The sequence below is a fragment of the Cynoglossus semilaevis genome, chromosome 6, assembly GCF_000523025.1.
Source record: "Cynoglossus semilaevis isolate Cse_v1.0 chromosome 6, Cse_v1.0, whole genome shotgun sequence".
Classification (NCBI taxonomy): Eukaryota; Metazoa; Chordata; class Actinopteri; order Pleuronectiformes; family Cynoglossidae; genus Cynoglossus; species Cynoglossus semilaevis.
This window is the reverse complement of record NC_024312.1, coordinates 14,379,137-14,401,029: the sequence shown is the minus strand read 5'-3', so window position 1 is coordinate 14,401,029 and position 21,893 is coordinate 14,379,137. Positions and strand designations below refer to the sequence as shown.

The 21,893-nt window shown below is 40.2% G+C and overlaps 4 protein-coding genes across 4 annotated transcripts in view; 1 reads left to right on the top strand and 3 right to left on the bottom strand.

The window, feature by feature from the left end:
- Positions 1-37: 37 nt before the first annotated feature.
- Positions 38-2,030, bottom strand: LOC103380354 (prolactin-like). Its single transcript, XM_025056354.1, has 5 exons — positions 2,025-2,030; positions 1,086-1,343; positions 888-989; positions 620-805; positions 38-271 (listed from the first exon to the last, which is right to left on the bottom strand). Exons 1-5 carry the CDS (start codon positions 2,028-2,030, stop codon positions 62-64), a joined length of 762 nt encoding a protein of 253 aa, XP_024912122.1. The 3' UTR covers positions 38-61.
- A 341-nt stretch (positions 2,031-2,371) lies between these two features.
- Positions 2,372-4,086, bottom strand: szl (sizzled). Its single transcript, XM_008312273.2, has 4 exons — positions 3,528-4,086; positions 3,257-3,423; positions 3,033-3,125; positions 2,372-2,911 (listed from the first exon to the last, which is right to left on the bottom strand). The coding sequence occupies exons 1-4, from the start codon at positions 3,806-3,808 to the stop codon at positions 2,601-2,603; spliced, it is 852 nt and encodes a 283-aa protein (XP_008310495.1). The 5' UTR covers positions 3,809-4,086; the 3' UTR covers positions 2,372-2,600.
- A 2,495-nt stretch (positions 4,087-6,581) lies between these two features.
- LOC103380346 (Mov10 like RNA helicase 1) overlaps positions 6,582-21,893 on the bottom strand; it is a 38,329-nt gene continuing 23,017 nt past the window's right edge. The window contains 27 exon segments of the mRNA XM_025056178.1: positions 6,582-6,688; positions 6,996-7,087; positions 7,208-7,348; positions 7,834-7,941; positions 8,039-8,121; positions 8,124-8,172; positions 8,301-8,474; positions 8,587-8,733; positions 8,900-8,999; positions 9,086-9,207; positions 9,318-9,464; positions 9,615-9,796; positions 9,890-9,965; positions 10,040-10,134; positions 10,445-10,500; positions 10,611-10,702; positions 10,803-10,873; positions 10,955-11,132; positions 11,217-11,331; positions 11,496-11,690; positions 11,842-12,126; positions 12,277-12,420; positions 12,585-12,772; positions 12,872-12,995; positions 13,133-13,281; positions 13,689-13,876; positions 13,982-14,083. Of these exon segments, the coding sequence (XP_024911946.1) occupies positions 6,661-6,688; positions 6,996-7,087; positions 7,208-7,348; positions 7,834-7,941; positions 8,039-8,121; positions 8,124-8,172; positions 8,301-8,474; positions 8,587-8,733; positions 8,900-8,999; positions 9,086-9,207; positions 9,318-9,464; positions 9,615-9,796; positions 9,890-9,965; positions 10,040-10,134; positions 10,445-10,500; positions 10,611-10,702; positions 10,803-10,873; positions 10,955-11,132; positions 11,217-11,331; positions 11,496-11,690; positions 11,842-12,126; positions 12,277-12,420; positions 12,585-12,772; positions 12,872-12,995; positions 13,133-13,281; positions 13,689-13,876; positions 13,982-14,083 (3,431 nt within the window). The 3' untranslated portion in view covers positions 6,582-6,660.
- nuak1b (NUAK family, SNF1-like kinase, 1b) overlaps positions 17,205-21,893 on the top strand; it is a 19,093-nt gene continuing 14,404 nt past the window's right edge. The window contains exon 1 of the mRNA XM_008312271.3: positions 17,205-18,841. Coding sequence (XP_008310493.1) covers positions 18,548-18,841 — 294 coding nt within the window. The 5' untranslated portion in view covers positions 17,205-18,547. The remainder of the gene's footprint in view (positions 18,842-21,893) is intronic.

Genomic DNA, 21,893 nt, shown 5'->3' with positions numbered 1-21,893 from the left:
AAAATACTACATTTGCCCCAGAAATACATCAGCGTAAATGCATAAATAATATGGACTGCTTTTAACAGTCTGTACCTGGAAAGGTGGTGCATTTCAGGACACGGAGATAATTTTTGACTTTGTTTGCGTCTCTGTTGAGGCAGAAGAGCAGGTTGTGGTGGTCCACCGAGTTGAGTTCTCCTCGCTTGTAAAAGGAAAAGTCAGACACAGGGACAAAACTCTCAGGTGACAGGAAAGTCACAGAATTACCAAGTGCTCCGAGTATTTTCATCTGAAAAAGAAAAATTAAGGTTAAGAATAATCTTAAAAAAGGGCATAACATTTTAAGGTGAAAGATAATAGTTTCAAAAAAATTAGAATTGCAACAAACAGTAAAATACAGTCAAAATTAACAAATTAATCACATTAAATAATATAACTAAAAGCAACCAACTGTATGAAGCTTAATTTTGAATATCAGTTTTGCATAATTTTCCATCATTTGTCACAAATAAAAACAGGAGTCAGTCACACACATCGACCTGCTGTCTTTCTGTTCCAGAAATATACAGAAAATAAAGTTTTTATTGTAATATTGATGATTTATTAATCATGGTGAATAATGATAAATGTTCTCTACCTTGTCGGCCATTTTTGTCACCCCTTCCCTCAGCTGGTGCAGCATGTCACTGATCTCCAGTGCTTTGTTGGATCCATACTGGTTAAAGTCTTGATCCTGATCCGGGGACATGCTCAGGTGGAACTGTGACAACGGGTCACTCCAGGCTTCCAGCAGCCTCAGGATCACTTCGATCATTTGTTCTCGCTGTAGGGAGAATCATGTCTTAATTCCAGGCACTGTAAAAAATCTGTTAGTGAGATGACCAGGACTGAAGAAATCCACTCACTCCCAGCCTTTGGGCATTTTCCTTGTCATCTGGTGTTGGTATAGAATATGTGTGGCATTTCCGTTTGCCAATGAAGTTCCTTCTAGGTAGGAAATTCTGCTCCTGCAAAGAAAAGGAGAGACACAAGAAGTATCAATTTAATCAGGAATAACAAATGATAATGACACAAAATTAAGTGAATTTTAGAAATAAACTCACAGATTCCGAGTGCAGACTGCTGGAGATGCCATGCATTCTCGAAGACTGCTGTATGACCCGGTCAAAAAAATCTGCCAAGGAAGAACTAGGACATCCAGCCTGCCCGTAGATACAGATTGGGGCAGTGCCCACCCTCATGGAAATCTCCAGGTACAGCAGAGTAAGAACTGCAAACCAAGCTGAGGAGAGAAGAAAACTATTACTTTGTGCATTCCTAAAAATCCACAATACTATAAAATATGCTGTAGTTGGTCTTACCTGTTTTCATTGTTCTTTTTTATGATCCAGCACCAGATGATGAGTCTTTGCAGCCAGCGTGACTCGCACAAAGCAGTAACTCATACAGTGGTGACGTTTCCTTCACAACATATGACTTTATAAAGGCAACACATGTAACAAATGCACATCATATGCTTCGCTCAGTTATGCACTCAGCCTTGAGCAGACAAAACTCAACCAGGCGGAAAAACCACTGTAGACTTGCATGGAATGAAATAATCAATTTTTAATGAATCAACGTTAATGTTGACTCACTTCAGTCGGTGTGATTAGGAAGTAAAAAAAAAAACACAGTTGAGCATCTCCCCTCTAAATTAAACCACTGAATTGATAATAAATATTAAAGTCAGAGCAAACAGGAGATGATTTGAATCCAGTCTTAATGTTATTTGTCAGTAACTTAAGTGTGCTGGTTCGACATTACAGTCGTTCATTCTTCCAAACATTTATTACATGTATTCGTGTACCATATACACGGGCAGAGGAGCAAAACCACCATAACTTTTGGCGACCGTTTAAAAATAACATTTGACTTTTTAAAATGTGTTTTTCTTTTCAACTTTAACTCCTGCTGTAAGCAAACACTGAAAATATACTGCAGTTCAACAATTTTATAAATGAAAGCATGTCTAAAGACAAACATTCACAGCGAGACTAAACGCCCATTGTGGCTCACCTTGTAACATTCATTGTTTTAATTAAGTATTGTAAAATGTTAATGCCATCTTTTGTTGAGCAGTGCCATCTGCTGTAGAACTGTGTAGTCTGGTTATACACACCATGCATTCAGATGTAAAGTGAGTCGTTGATCACTATCACGCTAATCCATACTGAACACACTACTACAGTTTGAACACTCACCCACACTGAATGAAAGCACACAAAAAAAGTACTAACACTTACACAAAACAAAATATATTTTTTTACAAGATATTTTATTGTCAACTTTTTCAAGTCATCAACATAAAAACAGTTGTCATAAATACGCTAATATATTTCAGAAAATAGAATCTGCAATCAATTTACATGTAATAACATTATGTACAGGTTCGAGTGCATTTCATTACTTTGTGCTGAGGAAACAGTGATGACCTACTGAACTACTGAGGACATGTCATCACTGTCCAATACTGTCCTTCGTCAGGACAGTTATGGGTCAGGCCCAGTCCACTGTTCTTCTTGTGATGTCCTGGCAAATTCTGCCTTAATTCAGTGCACAGGTTTTTCTCTTTCTGCTCAACACCTGTGGTGCTTCCACTTACGAGTGGCCACTGCAATGTTTGTGTCTTTTTTGTGCCAAGGGAAGACACGTGTGAGAGCAAGAGTGCCATCAGCCTGCACAGAACCAGTCAGCACATAGAGCTGAGACCGTCCCGGGCGCACAAGGGCGTTGGCACACTGAAGATTAATGAGGAGCCATTGTTGGAGTAGGTGCTGGGTGTCGTAGGGCAGCAGAGGTCCCTGGCGGATAAACTCCACCCGGCCCTCCACCTCGAACTCTGGTTCTGCTGAAAACAGACGTCGACGATGGAGTTTGGCAGTAACAGCTGCAAAGGACAGAAAAAAAATTATAACTTTAAGAAAGAAAAAAAAGTATTTTATCCGTGTACATACTTCACAAAGTATATTTCTTTAACAAGTCACAGCTTTCTGAAATTTGAAACTTACCGAAGTCATGCAGACAAAAAGCATCCAAGACTTTTTTCATTGAAGGAGCTTCTTCCACAGCAGGACAGTTTTGACAAGCAGGTTTAGGAAGGTCTAAAATTAGAAACAAAAGAAAGTTAGAGAAATAATAGAAACGCGTTAATTCTAATTGTTGTCAGCTGCTGCAGCATTCACATTACTCTGCATTGTTGCAAATATGGTAAAAAAAACTGTATGGCTCTTACCTTTTGCAAAGTGATTCAATTTTGCATGAGGAGTGAGGCACATGTCCTCCTCAGCAGGGAAACGGTCACAGTTGAGAGCCTCGGGCCATGGGCGACCTTGGCAGGCGAGCACGGGAGCACAGCTGTCCCTCACTGCCACACACAGACTACGACAGGGCTGGATAAACCTGAGAGAGGAAGACGGAAGACAAATGTCAATGATATTGTTATGACAGGAACAATGTGTTTCAGGAATAATTTGAATGTAGAGAAGACCAGAGAGCATCCTTACGTGTCAAGACAGACAGGAGCAATCAGAGAGCAGAGGAAGGCCTGAGCTTGAGGGTGGCAGCCGGTTTGCAACAAGGGCTTCCAGTCTTCTGATCGTGGCACCACCTCCCGTTCCAAATTGCTATGGCCCAAGAAGTTAGGTAGACGCATCTCAGAGTATCCTACGTCTTTGCAGACCTTCATTTGGTTGGGGATGGCGACGCAGCGAGTTGACTGACCCATGTCAAACGCCACTGCTGAATGTACCAAAACCAGGAGACTTGCAGCGAAGATCAATGCCATGATGACGATTTAAAAAACTCTGGAGGATCCAGAAGACAGCTGAGACTCTTCCTGAGGGTGCTTGTGGTCTGAAGACTATGCTGTCCTTGAAGGACTCTGAAACTGCTGCTGCAGCAACTGCCTTATATACCGCAAGATCAGCCGGTCCCATTAGTCTTTAGTCTGTTATCAACTACCTATCAAAGACACCGAGACGATGTGTTTGGAGACAACGGCTTGTTTTGTGTTGGCTGCAGACGGGGGGTGGCAGGAGGAGGGTGGGTGACGTGAAGGGAGGGGGAGGCCATAACAGCAGCTTTCACTTTATGAGTCTCGTGTCACAGAGATGTAATTCTGCTTTTTTTTTTAACTTTTACACTTTTTTTTCACTTTTACAATTTATGACAAGTTACCAGGAATTATTGCAAAATAGTAAATGGTTCAGTGTACAGTAAATGGTTGACTCAACATTATCAGCTTAGAACAACATGTAGAAATTACTATTTCACAATTTATTTCATTGGAAAGAAATCTTACATTTGCAGACGGTCTTATTCATTCTCTAATGTATTTCCAACTTTTAATTAGTTGTTAAATCAGCAGAGCCCCTTATTTTCATCAGTCCTTAACTGGAATTTACTTAAAAAAGTCAACATGGAATCTATGAAATTGGAGCAGTGAAGAAACTTTATTAATAACGTCTGTGAAGCTACTCTGTAACTGTGTATGTCTGATAAGTCCATTTTTTATTGTCTGAATTCCAGATGCAAGTCCTTAATTTGTAGACACATGCATCATTACGTAAAACACAAGTATGGTCAAAGTAAGTGAGGGATATGATTAGGGACAGATGTGTAGCTGCAGCACAGCAAACCAGAGAAAAAGAAGGAACAATTATCCCCATATTGCATGAGGCTAGGCATCACGTCTTGAGACGCAGACCAGAGGCAGATAAAAAAAGCCAATTTGTCTCATTTTGTGTCCCCTGTATTTTGGTCCCTTAATTTAACAACAGAACTACATTACAGCTCCAATGCATTTGTTTACATGCCGTCTGTCTCCAGATTTAGATGTATATCTGGCGTTGATGCCTTGAGGCCTTTTCAGAACTTTCCCCCCATGAATCAGAGGTCTCTATCCCACCCAGCCTATGATTTCAGACATAGTAAAACCCTACTCTGAATGGCTCTGCTCCCATCTGCATCATCAGCTGTGTCTCCAGCGAAGTATCACTTTAAAGTCAGCCAGGGCCCCGTTAGATTCACCAAGCCAGTCTGATAAGTGAAGGCTGGTTGTAGCAGTAGACGAACACAGCCTGTAAGAGGGGGACTAACTGGGCAATTAGAGTCAAAGACCAATTTGGGAGAACAATAGCTACATAGACTAAACAAGCTCCCCCTGCCAGGAGCCCAGCAAGGGTCTGTTGTTGGCCCTAATGGCTGTCTTGTAGACATGGTGTCTGTCTTGGTAATGTGTGGCCTGCCACTGCCTCAGTTAATGAGAAGGACAATGTTCCGAATGGATGAGCACCTGTCTGTCAAACGGAGACAATTTTTGGCCAAATAAAACTTTGCATCGATACGACAAAAAAAAAAAAAGAAAAAAAGTAACTTACCTATCTTAATCTTTTAACATTTTTAACAATAACAACATCAGCCTGCAGTGCAATGTACTTGGCCACCATGTTCTGCTAAAACATCCCCCCCAATCATATGTCCAAATACACATGGGCTTATTTTCTGATTTATGTCCATATGTAGAGGTATGGCATACACAGTAAAAAAAGGAATGTTTCCAAAGAAATTTGTTTTTTTCCAACGTAATAACAGAGAATAAAAGTACACTAAGCAGCAGTACCAAGACAACAATTCAAATACAAGCTGTTTAAATACAGGGCAACAAACCAAATTGTTGGTAAAAAAATATGTACGGAATTAGAGTTTATTTTGCTATAAAAGCAGGTTTTTGAACCACAGATTAATGCACACACTTTCTGAATAGCACACAAACACAGTAAGTGTCATGTAAATTAATTTAGGGCTATTTGACTCCACTGCAGGGATAAAAGTGTGACAGCAGAACAAACACCTGAGACACATCAAAGACTGGGGCTTGACTAAAGAACGACCTGTGTGTCTGAGAAAGGCCCAGTGCTGCATAGTGGACTCAGATGAAAGCTGTCTCCTCCCTTCACATTAGAGACTCATTTACTCACAGTCATTGAATTCCCATTTGCCCCCACAAACCTTCAAATGTAGCCATCCCATACATAGCCCACACCCCTCTATGCTACTGGGCTCCAGGAGGACTGACAGTCCTGCGCAGACTGTCAGTAGCACTCAATTGCAACATCCAGTCTCCGAGGCTTGCAGGCAGACGCAGCCACACCGAGGTGTGCAGACAACTTGCTGCAGACATCTGTGGGTTGACTCAGTATGCTAAACCACAGTCACAATCTATGTAGTGGCCTGAGGCACAGCGGCACATGAATAATGTTGGACTAATAAATCTAGATAAATCAAAAGAATGGTTAAGATTAGGGGTTAGATGTTGGCCAATCATTTTGTTGGTGACACGCATTTTTAGATAAAATAAAGAATAATTGCGACGTGACTTTGAAGATGTGTTAATGTGTCATCAGCATAAATTAAAATATTTTAGATTTTCTTTTAGCAATATTTAGGATAATTCTCCAAATTAACACAGACCTGTCTACCAGACACACTCCAACAGACCATAATTTACTCTACAACCTTCATTTCAACCAGATAAACCAACCACCAAAACATTACAGTGAAGTACAAACATTTATTTATTTATATTTCCTGAGAAATTTTACAGAAAGCACACCAACTTTATGTTAATTACTGTCTTCAATTACTTCTTTCATCCTCTTCAGCTCTGTGGGAGAAAAACAATCAGATTATATAAAAAACAAATCTAGTGGAGTTATATACAGTACATATCAGACTGAAAAGGTTACATTTCATGTACGCCTTAGTTATTAGTTTTTTTTCAGTCACAGAAGGTATATTAACCAGTTAAAATGATGACATCAGTGTGTTATTGCGTAGATATTGATTAAATTGCTTTCATTTGTCACACTCTAGAAATGGCCCGTTCTATTGCAATTACTGTATTGTCTGTTAGTTGTATTTCTCAAAACCTGTATAGAAAAAAACGTATGTGCAAGTCATGCTTCACGTACATCTGTGATTCTCTTAGCAGTGGAGGGGGATCACAGCCCAGATACGCTCCGTTAATAAAACAGTACTGCAGCAGAGCCCTGAAGCACAAATCCTAGAAAGAAATTAATTAATATTAATTTGTTTGTTTTTTTAGAAACTCGATAAGCCGTTGTACGACCAAGCAGCAACAACAAAAATACCGTTGAGGATGTAAGATAAAATCGCCACTTACCTTAACCAGAATGTGTGGATTTCCAACAATGAGGAGCAGGGCTTTTGAACGAGTGATTGCCACATTGAAACGTTTTGGGTTGGCAAGAAAACCGAGTGAACTCTGTAAATCCTCATTCTGCATCGACTCATTTGAGCGCACCTAATCAGAGAGACCATAAAAAGGAACTAAACTCCCGCAGAGTTATGACTCATTTGATGTGCGTGATACTTTCAGCTTAATTTAAATGCACGATGATTAAGTTTTGTTGCTGTATTTATTAGTCATGCAGACACTTCATTTGACCTCTCTTGGATCATCATGGTAGGACAGTCTTGTCTCTTGACTGTCCTACCATAAATGATCACAAGAGCCAGCATCTCAACTAGCTTTCTCATTTATGGATGGGTTAATTGTAGTTGTTATGAAAAAAAAAAAATTCTGAAGTTGAATACACAGATTATTAATTTCTGAAAACTCAGAAATTATTTTCTGACTCTGTTAATTTTGCAACCCCAGTTAATAACATTTTTTAAAAATAAAAATACATTAACCAAAAAAGATCAAACTTCCAGGAGTACAAATGGTACTGACGTAGAACAGAGCACATGCTACACATTTCACTTCATAATGAGACTTTTGCTTACTGTAGACATGATGATGACCAGAAACTCCTGTCCCTGGAACTCTTCCACCGACCCCACTTTGATATCAGACAGACCCACTTTTACCAGAAGCATTCGAATCTTCTCACACTAAATAGGAAATATTAGACATACATGTCAAAACATAGGGATAAATATATACCACAAAATAAAAAAAAAATGGGTATAGAATGAATGCAATACTTACTTGTTTCTTGTAAGGGGCAATGATTCCAATGTCAGAGGCATTCACGGGACGGTGGAGTTTCTTGGCCAGTTGACAGCAGTAGCTTCAACTGGGTTGAACCAGGACGGATTGTTGCCCTCCCTCATCTCTGTTCCCTAAAATGGTGTGAGTAATGAACTGGCATGGCAGTGGAGTTACATATATTGTGATAAAAACAATACTTGGTTTTGAAGAGTAGAATAAATCTACAGGCTCAGTTATAGATGGTCCACATTTTAGTTACCCTGACGCCATGAAAGAGAAGTGGGAGGCCTTTTTGGGGGAGTTTTTTCCACAGGCACAGTGACTCCACCACAGCACTGGGAGCTTTACAGTACAGTTCTTCCTGGTAAAAAAGCTTGGATGGAAGCTTTAGCAAGGCCTCATGGGAACGGTAGTTGTAATTCAGTTTAGTCACCTATGGAAGATTTTGCAAAAGAAGGAAAATGTGTGTAACACATCAGAAATGTTATTCTCAGTGTAGTTTTAACAACTCTGATGAGGTTCTATTTCAAGTTGTATTGACTGACCAGTTTAGGGTTGTATCCCCAGTCATGTCTGCTGTACAGAGGACTGGCCATCAGCCTCTCTAACAAAGACACACCCAGACCAAAGGCAACAGCAACCTTGGACTTAATGACAGGACCCAACTGACAGGGGTCTCCAGCCAACACAATCTGAGCACACAGATAAATAAATGAAGGCATTCTGACACTTACATAGGGAATAAAATTCAAACAATGGTGCATTGAAAATTGACTATACAGGACATTGAGTATTAGACTTCTTATGATAGCATAAAGTAAGTGTAATAAATAAGTAAAGTGTATGGTCTACACTGACCTGTCCATGTTTCTCTGATACCAGGCTAATAGGGATTAGAGACTCTGGCTCCGTGGCCTGGCCAGCTTCATCCAAGAACACATGGGTAAAATGTCCCACGCTAGGGAAACAAAACTCCACAGTACGCAAATTAAATCTAAAAAAAGGTTTAATATTAAATTAATCTCCTGAGCTTTTTGGACTTACTGGATTCCAAGATTATGAAACATGCCAGCACTGCTGCACGTGCTGACCACGATCCTGTGAAAAGATGCCTGACGAATGTCCTCTCCTGCCCTGGAATACCGTTGAAGCACATCTGGGATGGACTGGAAAAAGCACAGTCACATCTAACTGTCATACATCAATGAAGATGTCTTCATTTGGATCAAAATATTGTGAATACATCGGACAAGGTTCACATGCTACTGTTCAGTACCTCAATATGGCGGCAGGATGCGTTCACGCGTGCCAGACTGCCACAGTCCAGGAAGCCACTGTCATGTAGTCGTACACATATGAGGTCTGCAGCACTGTTGGATGGTGTACAAACAAGGACCCGGCTGCTGGGTACGTAGTGGTAAACCTTTGCAGTGAGAAGGCCAACAAATACATTATTTAAGAAATACTTTGACATCCCTGCAATATATGATTGAAAGATACATGTTGGGTTAAATGCTAACGTTGATAATGCATATTGTTTTCCTGAAGCATGTTTTTTTTTAACCAAATGTACCTGTAGAATAGCCTCAATGAGAGTAATGGTCTTTCCAGTGCCTGGAGGTCCAAAGAGAACATAAGGAGTGGGCCGACATTCTCCTTCCAGAATCCTCTTCACTGCCTCTCTCTGAGAAGGGTTCAGCTCAGGGTTGAAGAAGTTTCCTCTGCTGGGAATGGGCTTACATTGTGGTCTACTATCTGGAAACAGATCATTTTCTTTCTTAACAACATATATATTAATGCCTGATGTGTAAACCTAAATAAAAATAAAACCAACAGAAACAGCTTCACCTTTAGTCTGTGTGGCCTTTGACTTCATGTCAATGGAAACGCTTAAGACATTTTCATTGTCCAACCCTGAAGCCTGCTTTAATAGAAAGGAAAAAGAAACCTCAGAAATGATGGATATTAGTGAGTACTAATGCAAATATGTTGTTTTACCTTGATGTCCTCTCCAGGTTTGTTTTGGTCCGTCTCATCTATCCACTTTCCGGACCACTGAGGGGTCTGGAGAGTCACAGCTGATGGGAAAAGAACTGCAAACAAAGAATTTCAAAAACTGATTTTGGCCAAGACCAGAGAATTCTAAACATACTGTATTGACAGTCGTGTCATTATGAGTGGGTATTTTAGATATCAACAAACAGCACCACCTTGTGACAGATTGTCTTGCCACATTCAAACAACAACATATACTTCTGATTTTAAACCCGTGAGGTGAAGACAAGTTTTCTTGTATAGTACATGTTCTAATGTATATCTGCAGGTATTTAATGATACTAAAATTGATTATATTGTTACATTTTTGCATGTTACAATTAAAAGAAAAAAAGTCTATAGGCTTACTGTCACCAAAATCTTTAGTCTGGGCCAGTGCATTGTGACATCTCCTCATGGTAATTCTGGAAGAGCAAAAGTAAAGAGGTAAATGTATTTTCACTACAATAAATTGTATGGATAAATAAACAACTAGGACAAATGTCAGAGGACATGAGGGAACTGTGTCTCTCACCTGTTGTAGGAGAATTCAACATCCAGTGGTTCTCCGAGGTAGTTTCTCTGAAACTCAAAGTTCAGTCTCAAACTCACCTCCTCATCATTGATCTGTGACAAAAAAACAAAACAAAACAAAAAACGCTTCAGATTTCATTATAATTGAAGGACCTTTGTATATTTGTGGATGTAGTAGAGAATATCTTCATACCTCGGCCACAGAACTGATGTACTCTACGACCAAACCATCACTCCTCGCCTTCTTCAAAACTATTCTGTCACCTGAAGAGAAAACTGATTGCACCAATAATTCACGTAACAAATATCTGCAACAACTAATAACGACACTTGACACATCCTCACCAATACTTAGACTGGGTCTGCCCTCTGCCAACCCATTGACCACTAAGTGGAGATAAGCAGCTCCCTTTCTGAGAAGAGCTCCAGAGATGTTGAATTCCCGCAGCTCCCTTTCTGCATGCAGCTCTTCAAGCCAGAGGAGGGTGGAGAAGCGTGCATGCATGTTTGACGGCGACAGAACCTGTGCATCAAAAATTAAGTGGTTCGGTTTTCTCACAAATAAAAACACCAAGCCAACAGCTAGTACATGTATAATGTTTCTTACCTCTCCAAGGAGAGGCTGAAACACCAACACATCACCTTGGGCCTCAATGCAGTCTTTGAGAGATTGAGGAACTGCAAACCTTGGTAGGAAGTGTGGCATCTTCCTTTTAGACAGCCTGAACGCATACACAAGGATACAAAACAGGTTCCAAAAACAAAGAAGGAAGTTACTGAAATATTTGTATTGAAAAATAAAAAATCTTAAACTTCTAATTTTACAAAAATTAGTCATTTGTGAACTATGTTAATATAACAAATGAAACTATATTTCGGGATTGACCTTGGAGCAATTTTTGGAGCAGGGTTGGTTATCACTTGAGTGGGTGTTAAGATTGGCTGAACATCAGTGGGAGGGTAGGGAACAGAGGACTGAAGGCTCTTCACATCCTCAGTGCTCACGGTGACTTCCAGGCGCCTCCCAATGGTAAAAGAAGAGAAGTGCAGCAAAAGCATCTCTGTGCAGATGCCAAGGCTCCTGAGAAATGACAAACATTTTTCAGCACAGAAGACACAGTAGTGAAAGCAAGACCACCATAGATAGAAACAAACCAAAATATGGCAAATGTTAAATTCAAAAACACTTTACAATAAGTTGCATTTCAAAACACATAAAATACATCTCTTACTTGGCTTGACACGCTATCGTAACAGACACCCTCTCTCCAGGCTGAATATCAAGCTCCCTCTCCTCTCGCCGGACCCCAGGGACATCAACAGCCTTCTGCAGTGCTTTGTCATTATTTTCTTGTTTTTCAAAAGAGTCAAGAACAGACTGAGACTCAGGGCAGTTTTCTGTTGAAGCCTGTTTCTGTAGTGTGGAGTCCTTAAGAGTAACAAGGTAGAACTGTTCCTCTGAGTCCCAGCCAGCAAAGTCACAGTAGAGCAGCCTGTGGGTCTCTGAACCTTTATTTCTGCCATAAGAGAAATATTCATTTTACTTCATTGAGCCACTTTTGCAGAAGTCTTGTTTTCTATCAGTTCGACTAAGCGAAAGGCAATAATGATAAAAACAAAACCTTTGACATTTTCCTCTGGTTTCTTCTGTCTTTGTGATTACTCACTGTATCCAAAGCACCAGATATCGTCTTTCCCCAATGAGCAGCTCCCCAAACTGTTGACCATAGTCTGACACATCCAGGTCTTGTTTGTTTTCCAAGATTATGTGAGTTTTAGTGTCTGATGGACGTTCAGACAAAGAGCTCACACTGCAACAACAATTCACAAGGACACGAATAAATAATAATAAAAAAGAAATGTTAAAAATCAGTTAGTGAAAGGAACACAAACAAATGAATGATAAAAGAGAAATGGCAAAAATGGCCATCTGCCAATATACATAAGAGAATGTGACAATAACTGCCATCAATACCTCACAAGACAGGGTGCCATACACAGGGCTCTCCAGCTGTATAAGGCCTGACTGCTCTCCAACATAACCAGGTTCACCATGTGTCCAGGCAAAGGCTGGTAGTGAGTCGGCAGAAGCAAAGAATCCAAGCAGAAAAACACACTGTCATCTACAACACCGCTGTTACCAAAAACACCAGTCACAGGCACCTGAAGACAGAAGGTTGGGGAAGGAGTTATTCAGTCAGTTCACAGAGATTACATCTGGCTCAAATGTAACATATGACAATAACAGCAACAAAAAATAACCTGATCTAGTCGACAATATCGTAGAGGTGCAACAGAATGAGCCCGGGTTGTCCAATCTGTTGGATTGACGAAATATTTTGCGTGAACCCAGTCTCCTTTCATTGGTGCGTAACCTACAGAAGGAACACAGCGAATGCTGATAACGTTCGTCTAACATTCGTCTAAGCTATAATAAAGGTTAATGACACAACTGACAAAATGCCATCTGGTTAACCTAAAAATTAAGCCTGAAGCATTACCTTCTGAACGAGTGTAGCGTGAGAAGTACGTGAGAAGTATGTAGTCTGGTTTATGTAGCCACCAGCTCCATCATAAGATGTGACTGTGCCAATGAGAGGCTGCAACCGCAAAGTGTCAGCTTCTAGGGAGGCTTTGCCCTCATCCTCCCAGGCATCTGCACTCTTCTCCACCTTAACGACAGGATTAGAAGTTGACTCGCTGATTGTAAATTGTATTCCAGCTCTTATCTTAGGCTTTATATCCATGTTATCTGTGAAAAACTCAGACATCAAAAGACAGTTTTGACATAATATATCACAACAGGCAAAGATGACAGAAATATCACACAACATAAATACTACATGTCAGTTCAGATTATGACCTTATCTGTCGGTTTTATGGTGAGTGATAAACATACCCATGTTGGAACAATCTCTTTTTTCTTCCTTACCCTTACCAAAAACACTGTACTAAGCCCACAGTAGTTAGTCAAGAGGACAAATGAATATAAACTGTTTTAGTTGACATTATAACACAAAAACAAAACAATATATTAGAGTTTCTTAGTGCTTATGTTTTGATTTTACTGTTTAGTCACCCTCAGAGCTCTCCATCCTCCTTCAGCACGATCTCTGACTGCTGTGGCGTTCACAATGTCTCCTTCTTTCAGCAGAAACCCGCCTAGCACCTGTTCATTGGTGAAGTAGACCGCGTCGTCTATCATGCCATAGTCATGGCAGAGCTGGGTCACCACGCTGCCCCGCAGGTGGCGAATATCCTCCGTACCTGATCAGCAAAGCCCATGAGCAAACGTCACGATAAATCGTCAAATGCGTTTAATTTGTATGTATTACAAAGGTTTCGGCAGTCAACTTAAGTGGCGATATTTACCATGTTCACAGGAGAAAAATCTGTCTTCATCCACCTCATCTACAGTCCTCCAGAGTGGAGACACGAGCTTGGAGAGCAGGTGGCGCAGAACAGTTAGCATTTCTGTAACGTGGCAAAGTTGACAAAACAATTTTTTTTAACAACAACAAACAAAATGAGACTCAATTCAGCAACAACTTACAAATAAATAAACCACAGCAAACTAAAACAAACAATAAATCCCTTCAGTTCTCAGGTGCTTTGCTTAGTTGAGCTAAATTGCGCATTAGCTACGTCATTGAAAGCATTGTGCATATTTTAATTAAATAAAATACAATAACGTTTACACTGACAAGAGAAATTACATGTTATATAAATTATACCGTTGTTAATAAAGGAGGAAAATATTTCAAAACTTCACAAGGGGCAGATTCTCTCGGTACGTGCGCGGGTTCCCGTGACAATGGTCTATGACGAGAACACCGGTGTCGACAGAAATGTGGTGAACCTGTCCAAGGTGCATCCAATATCCCATAATTCATTACGTTCTCGTATGGTACGAAATAAAAATAATAATTAAATGAAAATAAATGTTTACCTGTTAATAAATAGTTTTAAATATGGGTTCTGACGTTACTTTTTCTTACGTCGTGATTGTAGTCTCTTTACCGTTTGTATTCATTTTTGTGCCGACGACATTGTTGTAGTTTCATGTGTCCACGTAATATCCAGGAATTCCCGTACAAACAAATAAATAAATGCTCTTTAATATTCTCCATGCGATTCTCTTGCAAGTATGTTGCATGTCCTTTCTAGTGTAACTGTTCACAAATTGAACAAGAAAGCTCCAGTAGGTGGCAGTAACGATGTTGGTCAGATCAATGTAAAAAAAAGTGTGAAATGAGTCATTCCAAATCTTTTGCTCTTTAAAATTAAAAAAACATTTTCTCCAATACGTCAATTTCTTAGTTCCACTTTGTAACATTTAATATTGAAGGATAAACATAAAAAGTAATGAGTAATGAGACATATTTAAAACATGATAAAACTCGTTTTTACAACCGTGTCTGGCTAAGAACACTTTTTATGAATTTGGTTGAAAATTGTTTGCCTTTGTATTTATGTGTTTTATCTCTTCCAGGAACCAAACACGTTTGTTGTAGAAACGTATTGTAGTGACACGCTTCATTCAAAACTTCTACCACTAGAGAGCAGTGTTTACCTTTAACTGTTCACCACACAACCACATCTTTATTTACACAGTGCAAACGAGGCCAAGGAAGAAATCACATAATAAACTAATCTCAGTGTTTGCATTGTTATATTTGGACACTGTTTGATGGCGCATATGCAACAAATACCCAAATGTCAACCAGGCTTTTAGAGGACAATTTGGAAAACTGATTCCCCGTTTGATCAGATTGTGCTTTAAGAAATACGTCCTTTCTGTCATTAGTATGAAGCAAACCTAACCTAAACATAAAATAGATCTATAAGTTAATGACATCATTCAGTATTACATTTATAATACCTGTAACACTGTTTTGTGTTTATCCAACACATTTTGTTTATGGCCAGACAGAAACACAAACACAGAAACACACAACTGTATATTGTAATACACTTAAACTTGTCTAAGTGTAAACAAAAAGTTATCATATGCCTGATTCAAGTATTTCAGCACTGTACCCAGCCGTATGCAATAAAAATTAATATGACTGACTAAGCACAAAATAAAAATCTGTTTTTCATCAATATATTAGAATAACTCAACAACACAATACTTACTGAAGTAACATACCTAAAATACCTCCCATAGTTAAAAAATGCATACTTGGCAGGACACAGTACTGGTGTTTCACACTACTTTGACTTCTTCTTACTAGATACTGACACGACTGCAGACAAATATTCCTAAAACCATAATAATAATAAAACAACCAGTGTGGTTTCAGACAGGAAACAGATTTTTCCAATGAAAACTGGTATGTTTTTACCCTACCTATAACAAAGTGATCAATGTTTGAATCCAATATTAACTGGACCAGCTTGAGAAAGGCATCATTCGTTTGTTATTTCAAAAATGTAAACAACTCCATTTATACGTAAATGAAAAATACATTAAATCAGAATGAGATGAGAACGCTTTTGTTGTTGTTATATTCCTCCTGAACAGCAGGGGGTGTATTGTGTTTTCAATTTAAGGCCTTGCCAGCAGTCACAGGTGGAGTTGATGAGCGAAAAGCAAATAGGTTTTGACTATTCCGCCACAATATTTATCTATCTTTATTTATATCGTTTGTAACCTTTTTGGGGAATTTACTGGAAATGACACAATGTTTATCGTTCCATACTACATTGTTTGCAACTCGAGGAAACTCGAGTTTGAAAATATAGACAGCAAAGAATGGGCATTAAGGGAAAGTAATGCATTATATTTCTGCACATTTGTGTCTGTGTTTACACCAACAAACATATTTCTGAAGAGTTAAGGGCTCAATACCACTGATTCTCCTACATCACAGATTGGGTTGCATTTGGAAGGTCATCTGGTGTAACAACTCCGCAAAATCAGTATGCCCTACATGGCCTTGGTGACCCCTGATGAAGGAACAAGGCCAAAAGTTATTTTTCTTCTGCTCTTTAAGTCAGTAGAGTCAGGTTACAGGTTACTTGATTCTCAACATCAGTGCACATTAGCCCAGAAAGAAGTTTATCTGGTTTCAGTTGCGAGTTCAATCTCCTTACCAACGAAACATAATGTCTTGTTTATAAATTAGTTCTGCATTTGCAAAGACAAACGGTGAAAACAGATGATGTTGTGTGAGTGGGTTGAGTGAATAAGAGTCGGAGGATTACATTTCCAGAATGTAAATGCCTGTTTCAGTGCTACTTTGTTGTAGCTAGACTCGTTTTAGTTCATTATTAGATGAATAAATACCATTAGTAACACACATAAAACTCTTACTATACATCGCAGGGCTGTGCTGCTGTGTTTTAATACTGGTCATGCTGGTAGCACCTAAAATGCCAAACATTTTGAAAGTAAAAGAATTATCCATTTTCCCTTTGTTTGTTATATGTTGATCCACAAAACAGACATTTTATTGCACAGGAAATGCTTTGAACTGTTTGTTGAGACCATGAAAAAGGAATGTCAGAAAAATGCACAATGACATCATGAAATTGAGTTAAAGTTAACCTAATTTAAAATAAGCATACACAAACAGAGTTATTTCTGAAACCAACCAACCATTTCCTGTGCAGTTCCACCGCCTCAACCTGCATCCATTGTCTACAATGGGAGTACCTTCATCCAGTTTCTACTATTTTTGTTCATGAACTGAGCCTGACGGCAGGCACAACCCTATGCTGCACATCACACATCACTTTGCTGCTGTGGGCCTCCGACCATTTCGTATGTGCTCTCTACGGTTATTCGTTGAATTATCTTTAGCCTGTTTTAACAACGTCTCCTGAAAGAGCATTCCAGTGTTTTGTGTGTTGGGGCACACGATTCCTAGCTACACCCCTGATCTGACAGAGATGGAGAAGGAGAGAGGAGAGACGAAGGAGGAGAGGGAGGAGGAGGACGATCGCGTAAACTCCGCCTCTGTTCAGGGATCCTTTCGCATTCCTTATTCGCAGCCTCTCATGTAGAGGATAGAAATTGAGAAAAGGGGAGACACGGGGAGAGAGACAGAAAAAAAACAACAAGGAAAGAGACGAAGAGGACAGAAGAAGAAGAAGAAGGGGAGCAGAGAACGATCATGGCCATATCCAAGCGGTCTCAGGCGGAGACAGTGTCCGAGCAGAGCGCACCTCTATCCCCGGCGACCACGGCACGGAGCAGGCAGTCTATGCACAATAGACAGAGTCCAGACGAATGAGGGTCTACACCTGGGCCAAGGACAAAATGAGGGTCATTTTTATCCAAAACGCCGGTTTCGTAGCAGCTTTTTCGCCTCGTAGATGTGAGTCGGTGACGTTAGCAGCGTTTAGGGTGACAAATACTGCAGAGGAGCCAGAATTAAATACAAACAAATCATGCCAGTCAGCGGAGTGAGATCACGCCCGTTTATATAGTCATTAATATTTTTGTCTTATTATTGGAATAGATAGTGCAGTAATATAATTTTTTTTTAAACCGAAAGCGTGCTCAGTTTCCGGCATGCAGCCTGCTGCCGTAATCTGAATACATATTTTTTTCCTACAATGTTGGCACAATAGAGTTAGTTTGTATCCGATAATACTAGACTATGTATCTCCTTATAATAGACCGATGATATACTGTTAGGCTTCCTGTGCTTAATCCGTTAGTACATTGATTATATTAACATGAATAGGTAGGAGGAGAATCTCTGTTCGCCTTTGATCAAAGCCTATTGATCAGCCAAGACAATCTGGAAATGTTACGTTTCCACATGTTATAATATGACTAGCAGGCAACGCGTTATTTCTCGTAATTTATTTATTTATTATTAGGCCTATAAGTATTATATCATCAATTGTTTTAGTTAGTAGGTAGTTTATAAGATATTTAACAGCGGGACAGTTTGTTTAAAGAAACGATCCCTTTTTTGTGTGATGGAAACCCTTTATTTATCGCCCAACCGGGGGCCAAACCGGTCCGAAGCCCAGAGGGGGCAAACCTCGGCGGGTGTAGACCTCTCCCGTCCTGCTCCGGTTCTAACACCACCGCTACCTGCCGACATCTCCGCCGAGGAGTTGCCGGCCAGCAGCGACGGACGACGCAACTCTGGCGTGAAGAAGCACCACCACAAGCACAACCTGAAACACCGCTACGAGCTGCTGGAGACGCTGGGACGAGGCACCTACGGCAAGGTCAAGAAGGCCATCGAGAGGAACTCCGGCAGAGTGGTGAGCTATGAATGGATGGATAGAAGTACTGATAGACACTAATGCAGTGTCTGCAGTAATGCAGTAAAGAAAATAAATTACAAGTTTTGCATGTTGCATGAAAAAAAGAACAGCGGTTGTTCAACACAGTCACCAAGGAACACAGTTAACACACACAAGACACATTAACTCTGGTTTAGTTGTGCTACGAGAGTATAAACATAGATCTAATATAATAACTGGACTCAGAAGAAATAAAAAAAAAAAACAATAATCTACACCTGCATTAGAATAAGCATCACATCCAGATATCCTCCATTGACTATTTATGAGTGACTGACAGCTCGGTCGCCTAATCGGTGCATGTGGCACTGGCGGTGATGTTTATAAACACAGTTTATCAGCCAGACCTTTAATCAGTAATCCAGTTGTCAGTCACATGTGGTGTCTCTTCCTAATTACTGTCTCGGTTTTTTTCTATCCTGTATTTTTCGCTTGTGTCCCGTCAGAACATATATTTTTCTATATATTCTAGGAGTGATGACCAAGAAATCACGGGTGAGACCATATGATTGACGAGAAATGTTTCATGACATTAGTCATTGAGGGCAAAACGGCACCTCTCTCAGCCAGGACAACACTCTTGGTGTTAGTCCTTTTCTGCAACTACAGCCTGCAGTGGACTTGGGGCTGTCCATTTGTCATATACAGTCTCTTGGTATATGGCCACATACAGTGTTGATGCTCTTTTTTGATACATGGTTCTCACATACAATTCTGGCAGGACTGGCATCATTAATGTAGTGGCTGAATAGCCCTCTAAAGCTATGACGGTGGCATTTTACTTTTGATTAATGCTAATTACTGATATGACCCACCAGATGAATTAAGATGAGTCACTGAGAGAGGTGTGTGCATTCATTTTAGATGTAATTTATTCTTGATTAGCTCTGTCTACAGTACCTATGAACACAACTCTGTTGTGCTGGTTTCTTGTGGCTAATATTTAAAAAGAGTACAGTTGGTGGTTGGTTAATGTACTTTCCACTTGTATAAACAACTGTGATTTAAAATGTGTTCTTAAAAGACAGTATGGAACCTGATATTTCAATGACTTACCAAGAATGACAGTAAAGCTGTCATTTAGATACGGAGGGCTTTGTAAATGAAAAGCACACATTTTTCTTCTCCTGGAGTTTGAAGTGTTGGCCAAGCTGCTCTCTCAGAAAGAGCTCAGACAGCTCACATAATGTTTGCAAACATCTGTGCGGATTCTTTCAGTGTATGCATCATTTTTCCACCGACCCACAGCGGCCACTATGACCAACAGTGGGCCTGAAGGAAGCTCTGTGTTTCTCACAAAGGCGTGTGCACGTCCTTCCCCAGCTGGGAATTCCCCCATGCTCAAAAAGGCTCATGGGAGCAGGGAGCTGTGGCTGCACATGCCTGTTTCTACTGCTTCTAAGCAGAGCCACACGACCGGATGCTAGAGTGCAAATCCGGCTACTGACTGACTGATGCCACTTGAGTGACCCCCAGTGATTCTCATGAATCCCAGTCAGCAGACTCCTCCAGAGACACTAAAACACACTCATGTTTTCCATGCAGCCTTCTAGAGCGTGCCCTTTCAGTTTTGTTTTTATTATTGGGTTTTGGATTGTGTGCGTGTGTGTATCTTTATGTGGGGGATGTTTGTGTGGATGTATTAGTCAGCCCACCACGTTTGTTTATGTGTATTTAAAAATGAAAGTGGCTTACTTCAACACAGTAAAAACCCACCATCTGTTGTTATGTTCTAAGTATTCCTTCCAAAACATTTTCACGTGTGTCAGGACCTGACCCATGTGGACAACCTGGCAGGACATAAAGAATTTTCCATCTGCAGAAACTGTCAGGGGGAACTTATTATAGGTCACCCATGTCCCTGTGGGTTTCATAGCTCCTGGTAAATACGCTCTTCATAAGGTGACTGTAAAGCCTTCTGTAATTCTCTACACTCTAATGTCACTCTTTGCACATTTGTACTTTCTTCTGTGTGTTTATCTTCTCGTTATTCCCATGGCAGCAACTCTAATCTCTCCTATTTACTTTCACCGGTGCTATAACTTTGCACACACTGTGCTAAGTGCTCAACAGGTCAAAGTGTCCTGCTTTGAGATGACGGACTGTTTCTGTGAGATATCTCTGGTCTGCTAGAACGTCTGGCAGCAGAAGCTTCAATGAAACATTCTTTAAAACAGAGTAAGAATCTATGAAACCATTACCAAAATTGCCCAGCTCATTTCCAAGACTACCCAATTTACTACTAATGTCAAAGAGGGAACATCGTTTTAGGCCAGCATGTTCCAGTTTCTTAATCACTAAGCCCATTCAGATTAAATATCACAGCACAGCAAATGACTAAATAAAAACACACTTTGTGTTGTAGGAAGCCCTTTGTTCACCAGGATTCATGAAACACTTTTTGGCAGCGTCCTTGCAGCATCTGACCACATGAAGCGAGCCAACAGCCCTCGAGTCCAGAGTTTTCTTGACCCCTGACCCAAAGGAAACCTCTAGTGTCCACACATTAGATACAGCAGTGTGATGTGACGACGCTGTAACACTATCACCCTCACTCCCTCTTTTTGGCTCGACGCAGAGACCAAATGAGAAGCACAGAGATAGCGCTGCACAGAAAGAGACCGAGGATGTTTTTCTTTGTGTGTGTGTATCACACATGTACATTACACTTACTGCAATCGGGGAAGATTCATTAGGTGTGGGCACATTCCAAGTGTCACTGAAAGTGGGACTGAGTGAGTGTCTGCTTTAATCTGTGAAGCCATGTGTCGTTCTACTTGGCAGACATCTGGAAACCCAACATTATTTGAGGTGCAGTTTGTCACAGAGATCACAGTAGGGTGGAAGTGACACATTCACTGCCTTATGTGTTTTGTGCGTTTCTCCAGAGGACATGTTTTGTGTTTGTATGCTTGTGAGCGGTAAATAGAAACAGACGTGTGTCTTCATTTATTATTTGCCTTCTAGATTACTATAATTAAAGGGTCATGGTGCCAACCAGGCCTGAAAT

What these genes read in the sequence shown, in the direction of transcription:
- szl (XM_008312273.2), bottom strand. Translation starts at nt 3,808, where the DNA reads ATGGCATTGATCTTCGCTGCAAGTCTCCTGGTTTTGGTACATTCAGCA. An exon ending in GCTCCTGTCTGTCTTGACAC is followed by an intron (nt 3,424 to 3,527) that starts GTAAGGATGCTC and finishes TTCCTCTCTCAG; the next exon opens with GTTTATCCAGCCCTGTCGTA. An exon ending in TTTTTGTCTGCATGACTTCG is followed by an intron (nt 2,912 to 3,032) that starts GTAAGTTTCAAA and finishes TGTCCTTTGCAG; the next exon opens with CTGTTACTGCCAAACTCCAT.
- LOC103380354 (XM_025056354.1), bottom strand. An exon ending in AAAATGCCCAAAGGCTGGGA is followed by an intron (nt 806 to 887) that starts GTGAGTGGATTT and finishes TTCTCCCTACAG; the next exon opens with CGAGAACAAATGATCGAAGT. An exon ending in TGACAAAAATGGCCGACAAG is followed by an intron (nt 272 to 619) that starts GTAGAGAACATT and finishes TTTCTTTTTCAG; the next exon opens with ATGAAAATACTCGGAGCACT.